Below are 12,201 nucleotides of genomic sequence, written 5' to 3' on the forward strand. Positions count from 1 at the left end.
TGGGATCCCAAGCTTTCTATTATTTTTACATTTTTCTATTAGTATAGTTCTCTCTTCAACTCATATTAATATTGATATAATAGCTGATTTATATCGGGCGAGTCACTGTCAGTTACTCTCTACAATATATTTCCAGATAAGAAGTATTTATAATGCTTAATCTATATAGAAGGAATACAGAGAACTGAATAAGGTATATATCTACAATTCTATTTAATTACATTTACTTGAATTCTTTTCTTTAACCCCTCCCCGTAAGGTCTTGACTCACTTTGTGCTCCATTCCTGTATTTAAATTTCAATAATGAAGGTAAGCCTATTTATCTATCATTTAAATAAATCATGATGCATATTATTCTAAAATATCTTATTCAAACATGAAAGGTTTTGTTTTTATTGTAAGGTTCTTGCTTTCTTCCTAGGAGATACTATAAATATCTGTGAAGTAATCTGTTACATAATTTTAGAGGATTTGAAGACTATTATTGGAGAGCTTCAGTTGTGATCAGTCAGTGACTAAACATTTAGGGAGACTCTGATTATTCTAATACATTCATCTACTTTGGTGATCATTTTTATGAAGCATTGAAAAAATTTTTACTTCTTTAGAGATTAGTTTTAGTCTATGTATACTGTACTTCCTAAACAATTTTATAAAGAAATCAATATTAATCTTATAACTCCAAAGCCTATTATTTTCAATTACCACCTCCTAAATGAAAACCTTTCTCATTCTCCCTCCTAAACCCAGTACTTTGTATTTCAGGAAAGTATTTGTGTGTATGTTTCATATTATAGCTCTTTATATTTTAACATAGTAATCCTCTTTTCGTTTAGCAGCTTTCTTAAATGATTGACTTTTTTCTGTTTCCTATTCCCATTACATCTTTTTTATAGTAGATTTTTCAGTAAATATTTGTTACACTTACCTGACTCAAATCTCTAAAGATATCAATACAGAAATTACTATATCTATCTGTCTATCTATATATATATATGCCTCAATCTTAGAATATCCATTTTTTTCAAATTCTGTTTAATGTCAAATTTTGCATAGATTTCTGGAAATGAGCAGAGATAGCATAACCCCAGAAAACTGAAATTTTACATTTTGAATTGGTTTAAAAATGTACTGTTGTATGATATTTTTCATTATCTAGACTGTAAGTTTTTAGTCTCATTATCTGTATTTAACAAGGTTGATATTTTTAGTTAGGTACAGTCCATTATCACACATATTTATCCAAGAATAGTAAGCAATCTGTATTTAAAAGAAAAATTTACTACTAGTGTTTCTGAATCCAAGCTCAGGTTTTTTTGTTTGCATCAACAAAAATTAAAGATCTTAAGGTTTGTTTAGGTCATTAATGCCATGTTAAGAGATTTTTTTAAAAACAAATTGTAAAATATAGCTAATTAAGGTTTTTATTATTGTGGAATAACAATTTCTACAGTAGTTTGAAAATGAAAAGTTAGTAAGTGATTATTTTTTGTTGTCCTAAGTATTTTCTGTCTTAAAGAGCAGAGGATTGTTTTGTCCTTAAATTTGTGTTTCCATGAATTGTTAACATAACTTATGTTTCATAGTAGATTCAAGAAATGTGTAATAAGTGAGCGAATGACTACTGAACATTTACACCATTAACTAATTTGCTATATGCCTTTCCCTTGTTCTTTCTTAGCCTTGGCTTATGCGTGTATGTCCGCTTTTATTCCCAAATACTTGTATAACTTCTTCTTGAAAGATAACTCACATGTAATACAAGGTAAGCAAATGTCTCTCCTTTTTTTTAAGGTAATGTACTTATGTCAAATAACCAAAACTCAAATAAATTTATGATTTTGACCCAGTAAAATAGGTTGATAACACTCACTAAAGCCAGTGAAGAGATCATTTGTGTCTTTACTCCAAACCACAAAGAATGATAGTATTTTTCTGACTGAGTAATATCTGATCTCAGTTCAGTTAGAATTTAGGCATGCTGGATTAAGAAAAAAGTCCTGCTATTTTTCTTTCTCACAATTAAAATCACCTGCAAAAAGTATCACCATTGAGCAAGCCTATTATGAATTAGTAAAAAGGTTAAACAGCATTTAATTATGTAAATAAATGGAATAATAAAAACACTTCTCATTCATGTCATTTCCCATGCTTGAACACTCAAAATATTCTCCCTCTGTCTTCTACTTCCCTAAAACATACACCTTCCTTCAGAGTTCGTCATAGCATAACCCATTTGTGAATTCTTCTAGGATTATGCTAGCCACAGTCAAACTTTTAATATAATATTCTGAACTCCTTTTTGGAAGCAGTATAACAAAAGTTAATAACAAACTTTTGAATCAGGCAAACTTTGTTTCAGATTTAAACTTGGTTACTTATTGTATAATCTTGGTCAAATAAATTTGCTGGGTATAATTTTTCTCATATCTAAAAATAAAAGTTTTGTAAAAGTTAAATGTAATAAAATATGTCAATGTATAGTACCTAGAAACATTTGATAATGCTAATGGGTATTTTGCTTTATTATTCTTATTTTTATTACTACTTTACTGTTATTATTATTACAATTACTTTGCTAATATTATCATGGGATTATATATTATGTCTTATCTTTTCAACAAGAATCTAAATGTTTTAAGGGCAAGAAATTTTCTTATATTTTTGTATTTTTTTGGAACAGGTTACAAAGCTGGTTGCATAGCATTCATTTAGACTTTTTATTTATAATATATGTCTTCTTAATTCTACTAAATTTTCGACATCTTGAAATTAGTGCTTTGTTTTATTTACATTTATATCATTAGGCTTTATACAATTCACTGAGTTTGAATGCATGAAGCAGAAAAACTACAGAGCTTTAAGAGTATCAAAAATCATTATAATGAAAAAATAACTAGAAAGCAGGTTGAAATTGCAATGGAAATTAAGAAGATAGACTAAAAATAGGAGGAAAGAATATAGATAAATAGCTTAGCACATAAAACCATTTATTTTCCAGTATGATTTACATTAAGTATAGAATAAAATAATCTAAACTTTTAGAAAAATGTATGTTTGTGTTTACAGGCACACCAAGGCATGTTCATAGTTCTGTGTCTACAACATAAATAAGTGCTAGAAATTGATATAAATGTTCCAGTGACTTTATGTTAACTTTGAAATATAAATTCTATTGATTTATATTTGTATTTAGAAATGATTTGAAATGGATATGCCTAAAACCTTGTGTGTCCCTAGAATATGGACTTGTATACAGTTGGGATTAATTTAAGAATCTTTTTTAGACCAACAACATTTTACTTTGACTTTTATAGTCAAGGATGAGTATGTTTTGTAGGAAAAAAGTTGTTTATTCCTTGTAGGTTAATTTAGTAAAAGCCATCCAACCTCAAGAGTCATGCAATATTACCCTCTAAGAATTTATGAAATGATGTTCTGTAAGAGTGTGTTTTGCATCATGATATCGGGATGCATTCCATACTTATTCATAGTTTTTTTATTACACTTATCAATGTTTTTTATAAAATAGACAGTGTGCTCTTTTTTTTTTTAATATTAATATTTTTAAATTAAATTTAATGCAGTGACATTGATAAATCAGGGTACATATGTTGAGAGAAAATATCTCTAGATTATTTTGACATTTGATTGTGCTGTATACCCCTCCCGCAAAGTTAAATTGTCTTCTGTCACCTTCTATCTGGTTTTCTTTGTGCCCCTCCCCTCCCCTAACCCCTCTCTCCTTCTTCACCCCCTCCCCCCTCCCCCAACCCCCCCGCCCCTGTTGCCATCACATTCTTGTTCATGTCTCTGAATCTCATTTTTATGTCCCTTCTATGTATGGATTCATCTCAGTTTTTTTTCTGATTTACTTATTTCACTCCGTATAATGTTATCAAGGTCCATCCATGCTATTGTAAATGATCCGATGTCATCATTTCTTATGGCTGAGTAGTATTCCATAGTATATATGTACCAAAGTTTTTTAATCCACTCGTCCTCTGACGGACACTTGGGCTGTTTCCAGATCTTCGCTATTGTGAACAATGCTGCCACAAACATGCGGGTGCATTTCTCCTTTTCGAGCCGTTCTATGGTGTCCTTGGGGTATATTCCTAAAAGCTGGGTCAAAAGGCGGTTCGATTTTCAGTTTTTTGAGGAATCTCCATACTGTTTTCCACAGTGGCTGCACCAGTCTGCATTCCCACCAGCAGTGCAGGAGGGTCCCCTTTTCTCCACATCCTCGCCAGCACAATGGGAGAACATATTTGACAATACGTCTGATAAGGGGTTAATAACCAAAATTTATAAAGAACTTGTAAAACTCAACACCAGGAAGACAAACAACCCAATCCAAAAATGGGCAAAAGAGATGAATAGACACTTCTCCAAAGAGGACATACAGATGGCCAATAGGCATATGAAAAAATGCTCAACATCACTAATCACTAGAGAAATGCAAATTAAAACCACAATGAGATATCACCTTACACCAGTCAGAATGGCACTTATCAACAAAACAAGACAGTGTGCTCTTTAAGATTCTTGTGATTCTTGTCTGAAAAAACTTCAGTGTAGGCCAAATTCTTGTAGGCTTTCCCTAACCGAGAACTAGACTGGGGACCCCATGGTCAACCAGTAGCACCAATAAGTCTGGCAACTAGAAATCTTATTAACCCTCCACACTCTCCTCACCCCCACAGAACCATGAATGAGGAAGCATGGGGGAGGTCCAGAAACCTGGGGTACACTGGCCAAAAGAGAAGTGAAAGTTCATGGCCTGGCTCCATTACTTCTTGCCCAAGGTAGCTTAATTGATTCACGTTGATAACCAGTAGGCCACAGCATAAGGTCTGACCCTCAGCAACCTGTCTTCACGTACTGCACTTTTTTTTATTACATGCCTTACCTCCTGCTCCTGCCATCCCAGAATAATCATGAGTGAATTGTCAGGCCCACTCTAGTATGATATTAAAAAATTTGCAATAAATTATTTATGCTGGTAAAAAAAAAAAAAAAGAGTTTTAAAGCAACTTGGATGATACAAAGAGATTTCAGAGGCTGTATGCAATGTAAATAATTTGTCAAATAGTGACTAAAGACAAACTGAAAACATTAAAGGTAGAAAATAATCATGTTAGTAGATGTGCAACACAAAAGGTGATTCCTTAATCCTCAGTTAAATATAAATATAAGTCATCAATATAATACTATTTTTAAAACTAACATGAACTTGTAATATTAACTGAACTTTCATATCTAAGAGCCTGGAAATAATTTTTTTCCAAATTTGACAGTTCCCTATTAAAGCATAGTGCCTAGCTAGATTTCTGTACTTTAAGAGAGATGAAAATATTTGGAGAATCTTCAAAACGCATTTAAAACAGAACTGATGAAATGAATTGGTTATATTTATTAGATGGCTGGATGATGCCTAGATGACCAACTTTCAAAGGGCCATATTAGATAGCTTCTATTATGTTGATTTCTATTTTGGTTCTATATAGATATTTTAAAATACAGAAATTATTTACTTCTAAAAGGTTTCATTTTTCCACTAATAGTTTCACTTTGCAGAAACTGTATAGTTATCTATTGATAATGAATTTTCAACATGAAAAAAATTGACTTTTCACACTTTTAATGACAGACTTCTTTAGTACACTGTTAAAAGGTTTATTACACAAATAAACAAGTTAGTCTTTAATTTATGAAAATTCAAGAGAAACCATAGTGTACATCATATGAATTTGGAGTAACTGGTCAGAAAAGCCAGAAAAGACTCTCTTTAGTTTAATTAATCAGTAATGTATTTCAAACATTCAATATTATAATTAAAATACCTCTCCAAAATTATTTGTTGTAGTATTAATAATTTTATCAATTATAACTTCCATAAATTTGTTTAAAATCTTGAATTGGTAATTAATTTTAAAACTTTTTAAACCACAATAAATGTTATTATGAAAAATTTCACATGTACATTTTCCCAAGAAACAATAGACATGGTGATTTAAATTGTTTATTTTTTATATTGACTCTATATTTTATATAAAAAAGCATACTTTCAATTAGTATTTCAATAAATAATTGCTCTGTATTAACTGTGCCAAGCACTGCTTAAGGAATTGAGGTTCTTAAAGTAAATGACATTCAATCCTTTTCCAAGGGATTTTGTAGCCCATAATGGGAAATAAATGTAAAGGTAACTAATTGTAAGTCAATGAGATAAGTATACATATTACTATTATATATTACTGTGTTGGGACAGAGGAAGAAGAGGAGGAGGTTATTTTGATTTTTTTACTTTTTTTGTGGCAAAGGGAAGAAATGGTATGTGTTATGGAAAGGTTTCATAACACAGAGGATACTTATTCGTGAATTTGAAATTTAAGTAAGAATTTGGTGAAAAGGGAGAAAGACATTCTTAAGACAGAGAACAAAGAAGAGTATTGCATTAAAAGGAGTTGATCAAACAACCAGCAGTCAAAGCTGGTGCATGGAGTCAGAAGGAGAGGGATGGAGAGCTGAAGAAGGAGCTGAAACAGTACAGAGTATTGGTTATTAAAATTTATGGAAGAATGGTGGGGTTTTTTATTATATTTATTTTAAGTTTGCAATTAGAAATACTCAGCTTTCATCTTACTGGTTTCCCTCTTTGTCCTTCCCCACTATTTTTTTTATGGTATTTTAAGGTTTAAGCTTCAAAGTAGCATTTATTTTGTTTGACATATATATCACAGCACATTTTTTCCCAAGTTTTGGAAAATCCATATGTCATATGAAACTGATCAATAGCAGATTGTAGAATTGCATATTCATTTAGTCATTTGTCTCTACAGAAATAAAAAGTTTCTATATTCAATAGCAACTTTAATTTTTTATTTTAAAGCCCTTCATAAAATATATGATTTACATATATATAAGACTATAAAATATTTTGCCTCTTTTAATGAGAGAAAAATTATCTGTTTAGTCAAGATATCCTGGGTTTGTTTATTTGTTTGTTTAACCATGGTTGCTATTTACTGGTTACTATTTACTGCAGACTATTTGAAAAAGGTAATAAATGTATTTACTTCTGGCCTAAATTAATAGTCATCATTTTTAGCACTATCAAAATTTCACCTGTAATGTTTCTATTGAATTGATAAAGTACCAATACCCAGGAACTTTAAAAAATAGTATGCTAATTTAATAACTCAGGGGTTTGTCCTTTAGATTACCTAATTACTATAATTATTTTAAGATTTAGAATGTTAGAGTACCAGTTGTATTTTAAAAATGAAAGAATTTGAAAAAGATACATTGAATACAGTTTCAGAAATATTGGAACATAGGTTTGTAATTTTCAGAACAGTTATGGTATTGAAGAAGGAAAAGGCAGCTTTAGGCAAGTGAAGAAGCAGGCAGCCACTTAGCTATAAGAATAGGAACAAATCCTTTGTGGAAAACCCAACTATATGTTGACCTCATTTTGCACTTACGAAAGGAGCAACCCAGAGAATTGGCCTATGAAACTTTTACACTGTTCTTTGAAGTCATTCTACTGTGTCTTGTTCACCAAAGCAATCATTGAAATTTTGGCACATTACACATGTTCTATACTGTTTATAAATCCAAGGTATATTCACATTTGGACCACTGTAAGATGTGATGGCCCTAAATCAGAAAAGGAAAGATGGAGGGAGATATCATACAAACCTTGGAAAGAAAATTGGGTGAAAATTTACCTAATTTTTTGTTTCCTTCCATAGCTTTCTAATTCTTTGTAGGGTAAGGGCTGCATCTTCTTTGTTATGATGTCCCATTTAATATAGTGCCACCTATAGCTAGGATGAATAATAAATTGTGACATTTTTAAGAGTTAAAAGGGGCACTAAGTGCACTAGACAATGAGTCTACGATAGCGATTGAGACTCTCCTAGGTAAACTAGGATATATGATTATACTACACATGGACATCCGGAAAGTCTTTGAGGGAAAGGGAAGAAAGAGGACCAACATTAAAGTCTAAAGTCCAGTTGTCAAATGAGAGTATAATATAAAACTTTTATCTCATCAAACAGTAACAAAGAGTGAGAAAATATGCAACTTTACTATATAGTTGGAGAGACAGTTCATTATATATTTCCACTTTAATGCATTTCTTTGTCATGAATGATTTAATGATAGGGTATTGGGGATTTTGGGAAATGATAGGGAATACATTGACTGTACAGCTTTGTCATTTATAAGAATGTCTTGCGTCATGTGACTATCTTATCCCCACCCCCTTTAAAGTAAGATTTTTCTAAATATAACAAGCCATATTGTAAATAATTCTAAAACCTGTCTTGGCCCTGGCCGGTTGGCTCAGTGGTAGAGCGTCAGCCTGGCGTGCAGAAGTCCCGAGTTCGATTCCTGGCCAGGGCACACAGGAGAAGCGCCCATCTGCTTCTCCACCCCTCCCCCTCTCCTTCCTCTGTGTCTCTTACCCACCCGCAGCCAAGGCTCCACTGGAGCAAAGTTGGCCCCGGGCACTGAGGATGGCTCCATGGCCTCTGCCTGAGGTGCTAGAATGGCTCCGGTTACAGCAGAGCAATGCCCCAGATGGGCCGAGCATCATCTCCGGTGGGCATGTCGGGTGGATCCCAGTCGGGCACATGCAGGAGTCTGTCTGTCTGCATCTCTGCCCCCCTCGCCCCGCTTCTCACTTTGGAAAAAATACAAAAAAAAAACACACCTGTCCTGAGCAACCAAGATTTCCAATATATTTGCATATAACTATATTTATATATATATTAAATATTTGATATGTAATATATAAAATGTATACATGTAGTTATTTGTACATATTATCTATATGTTAGAACACATATATAAATCCAGCCATTAATTTTTAGCAGAACATAAGCAAAATGTTTTCATGATAAATTAGGTTTCTTCATCAGATCCTTAATTAGCCATGTAATCCCACCTAGTTATTATCTTTTATTGGGTTCAAATAAGGATGATATTTAGTAAACAAGAATAGTTATGTAAAATTGCCTGAGTTATAGTTTTCTAGTTTAAAATCAAGCATGCTTTTTAATAAATTAATAACTATATGGTTTCATCAACATGTAGTTAGTTTCTTATGATTGTTGATGTTACATACCTCTGACTTTTGGATAAATTAGGATTATAAATATGCCATCACTAACTGGAAGGAGAAAAAAGAGTTAAATAAAAGTTAAACCCCAAAAGTTCCTGGGACCTTGGGATCTTCAGTCTATAACTCATGAAACTGATTTAATTGTACTTTTTTTTTGTTATTGTTTTTACAAGAAAATATGAGACAGTGGATAGATAGAAAGAATTTCGTTGCAGTAGAATAACCATCAACTCATGAAAAATAATCATCAAAAGTATTAACCAATTTTTTATATAGCGCTCATGGTACAATTTCACATTAGATATATAATTTAGCTTTATTGTGGTATTGAATACAGCACCATCTTTTCTTTTTGGCCTTGATACTTTTCTTTGTAAAATATGTGACATTGCTTATAGGTAAATGATTATAAAATAGTTGTGGACATTGGAAGCAAAGTTTTAATTGTGGAAAATAAGGGAAAGCTACTCATGCTAACAAATAGTCAAAAGTTTTATACTATTTCTTGAAATACTAAAAATAAAGAATTTTAAAAACAGAGGGGCCCTGGCCGGTTGGCTCAGCGGTAGAGCGTCGGCCTGGCGTGCGGGGGACCCGGGTTCAATTCCCGGCCAGGGCACATAGGAGAAGCGCCCATTTGCTTCTCCACCCCCCCCCCCCCCTCTTTCCTCTCTGTCTCTCTCTTCCCCTCCCGCAGCCAAGGCTCCATTGGAGCAAAGATGGCCCGGGCGCTGGGGATGGCTCCTTGGCCTCTGCCCCAGGCGTTAGAGTGGCTCTGGTGGTAGCAGAGCCATGCCCCGGAGGGGCAGAGCATCGTCCCCCTGGTGGGCAGAGCGTCGCCCCTGGTGGGCGTGCCAGGTGGATCCCGGTCAGGCGCATGCGGGAGTCTGTCTGACTGTCTCTCCCCCCATTTCCAGCTTCAGAAAAATACAAAAAAAAAAAACCCAAAAAAAGAAAAACAAAAAACTGAGAGGTAGACATTATATTTATTATATTTAGAAGCTATTTTCACCAAATAATTGGCTTTAAAAATAGATTTATGGCTTTAATGAAGGCAGGAGTTGAGGTTATTAAGGGAAAATGTTCATTGGGTTACTGTTGTTTCTGCCTCATAAAGAAAAAAATTGAACTTCTTGAAATGTTTTTAATTTTTTTTAATATGTAAAAAATGATGGTTTCTTGCCCTTGAGTAGATTGTTAAAGGTATATCATTTATATTTGTACATAGTAAGTATATTGGCTATAATAGTAAATTATTGAAAAAAATATTCTCATTCCAACTGAACCCTATGAATTAGTATAAGATTAGAATCAACATTTAATTACCTACTGTATTCCTATTTTATGATTAATATTCTGTTAATTCCTATTTCTAAATATGCCAAATGCATAATGTCAGAAGGAAATAAGTTAGAACTCTCTGTACATATAAACAAATTTGAGGCATAATTATTCTATTATGACTGCTTATAATGTGTTCTTTATCTGTTACACTTTCTGAACATAAAATAAATGCAATTTAATATTACTAAAGAAAATGTATTTGTAGAACTTAATAGAAAAACATTATGCATATAATTTATGACTAAAGAAATGAACTCATAGCTCTCAAGTTAGAAAATAAGTTGTATCATAATTTGTTGGTATATTTGGTAATTAGCAGTATGTGACTGAAGTGATAACAAAACAAAAATTAACTCTTAAAGTATCTTCATGGAGAAATGAAATTTCATTCAGAATGTAAATAAAACTGTAATTTGTGTGAATTTAATGTATTTATTTAAGATACTGTGTGAAAACAATGACTGTCTTAACCTTTATTGTCATTTCAGAATATTTGACTGTGTTCTCTCAGATGATCGCATTCCATGATCCAGAGCTGAGCAATCATCTCAATGAGATTGGATTTATTCCAGATGTAAGTACCTGGTGCATTAATGAATGAGGTAAAAAAATGAAGCAGAAACTGATAGCACAGAAGAATGCTGTTTTTTTGTTTCTTTGTTTGTTTTGTATTTTTCTGAAGTTGGAAACGGGGAGGCAGTCAGAAAGACTCCCGCATGTGCCCGACTGTGATCCACCCGGCATGCCCACCAGGGGGCGATGCTCTGCCCATCTGGGGCATCGCTCTGTTGCAACCAGGGCCATTCTAGCGTCTGAGGCAGAGGCAATGGAGCCATCCTCAGTGCCCGGGCCAACTTTGCTCCAGTGGAGCCTTGGCTGTGGGTGGGGAAGAGAGAGACAGAAAGGAAGGAGAGGGGGAGGGGTGGAGAAGCAGATGGACGCTTCTCCTGTGTGCCCTGGCCGGGAATCAAACCCGGGACTCCTGCCCGCAGACCGACGCTCTACCACTGAGCCAACCAGCCAGGGCCCAAGATTGCTGTTTTTAAAGTTTTTGTTGTCATAAGAAGTCTGTATCTGAACAAGGTCCTGCTACTAATTAGAATCTTCTGTTATAAAGTCTTTGTGGTTACCTGCCATATTCTCCCTTCAAGTAAAGGGAAAGTATCTTATTTTTCTTAACATACTGAACACTATCAAATTGTTTTGAAAAACACATTAGTATTGGTGTTATATTACACTGTGCTATGAAAGGTTTTCACTTGGATTTTATGATACTTGGACCTGCTTTTGTAGAAGTAGGAAATTTGAACTTAACCGAATTCTTAAGTACTTTTATGTTTTGCTTGATTTGTTAGTTTGGAAGTTTTATGAGATTTTGGCTTTCTTCATTAGCTTCTCCATAGTCTTTATCAAGCTAAAAGTCAGAGTTGACTTGTAAAGGGTAGCGAGGGTAGGGCTTGGCCTGTTACTCATCTGCAGTATGTGACAATGGGTCAAGCCTCTTCTAAGAGAAAGTTAGACTGTATGTAGTATCATAGGCTTCTGTACACCTCAAAAATTCTTTTTGAGATAGATTTCTCCTTATTTCCTGTTAACATCTTTGTTTTCTCATCATGCCTTTTCTCTTAGCACTTATATTCAGAGACTTGTCAATGGTCGAGATTAAGGGTGAAAGATGTTTATATTAATATTCCATTAATACATTTAATGTTTCAAC

General features: G+C 33.4%; 1 protein-coding gene across 2 annotated transcripts in view; it reads left to right on the forward strand.

Annotated features, from left to right (window-relative positions):
• Positions 1–12,201, forward strand: part of TBCK (TBC1 domain containing kinase) — a 263,198-nt gene that overhangs the window by 107,264 nt on the left and 143,733 nt on the right. For both annotated transcript variants that reach the window (XM_066278774.1, XM_066278773.1), the window contains exons 18-20: positions 260–310; positions 1,683–1,766; positions 10,973–11,058. In XM_066278774.1, coding sequence (XP_066134871.1) covers positions 260–310; positions 1,683–1,766; positions 10,973–11,058 — 221 coding nt within the window. The remainder of the gene's footprint in view (positions 1–259; positions 311–1,682; positions 1,767–10,972; positions 11,059–12,201) is intronic.

Source organism: Saccopteryx bilineata, chromosome 5 (genome assembly GCF_036850765.1).
Source record: "Saccopteryx bilineata isolate mSacBil1 chromosome 5, mSacBil1_pri_phased_curated, whole genome shotgun sequence".
NCBI lineage: Eukaryota > Metazoa > Chordata > Mammalia > Chiroptera > Emballonuridae > Saccopteryx > Saccopteryx bilineata.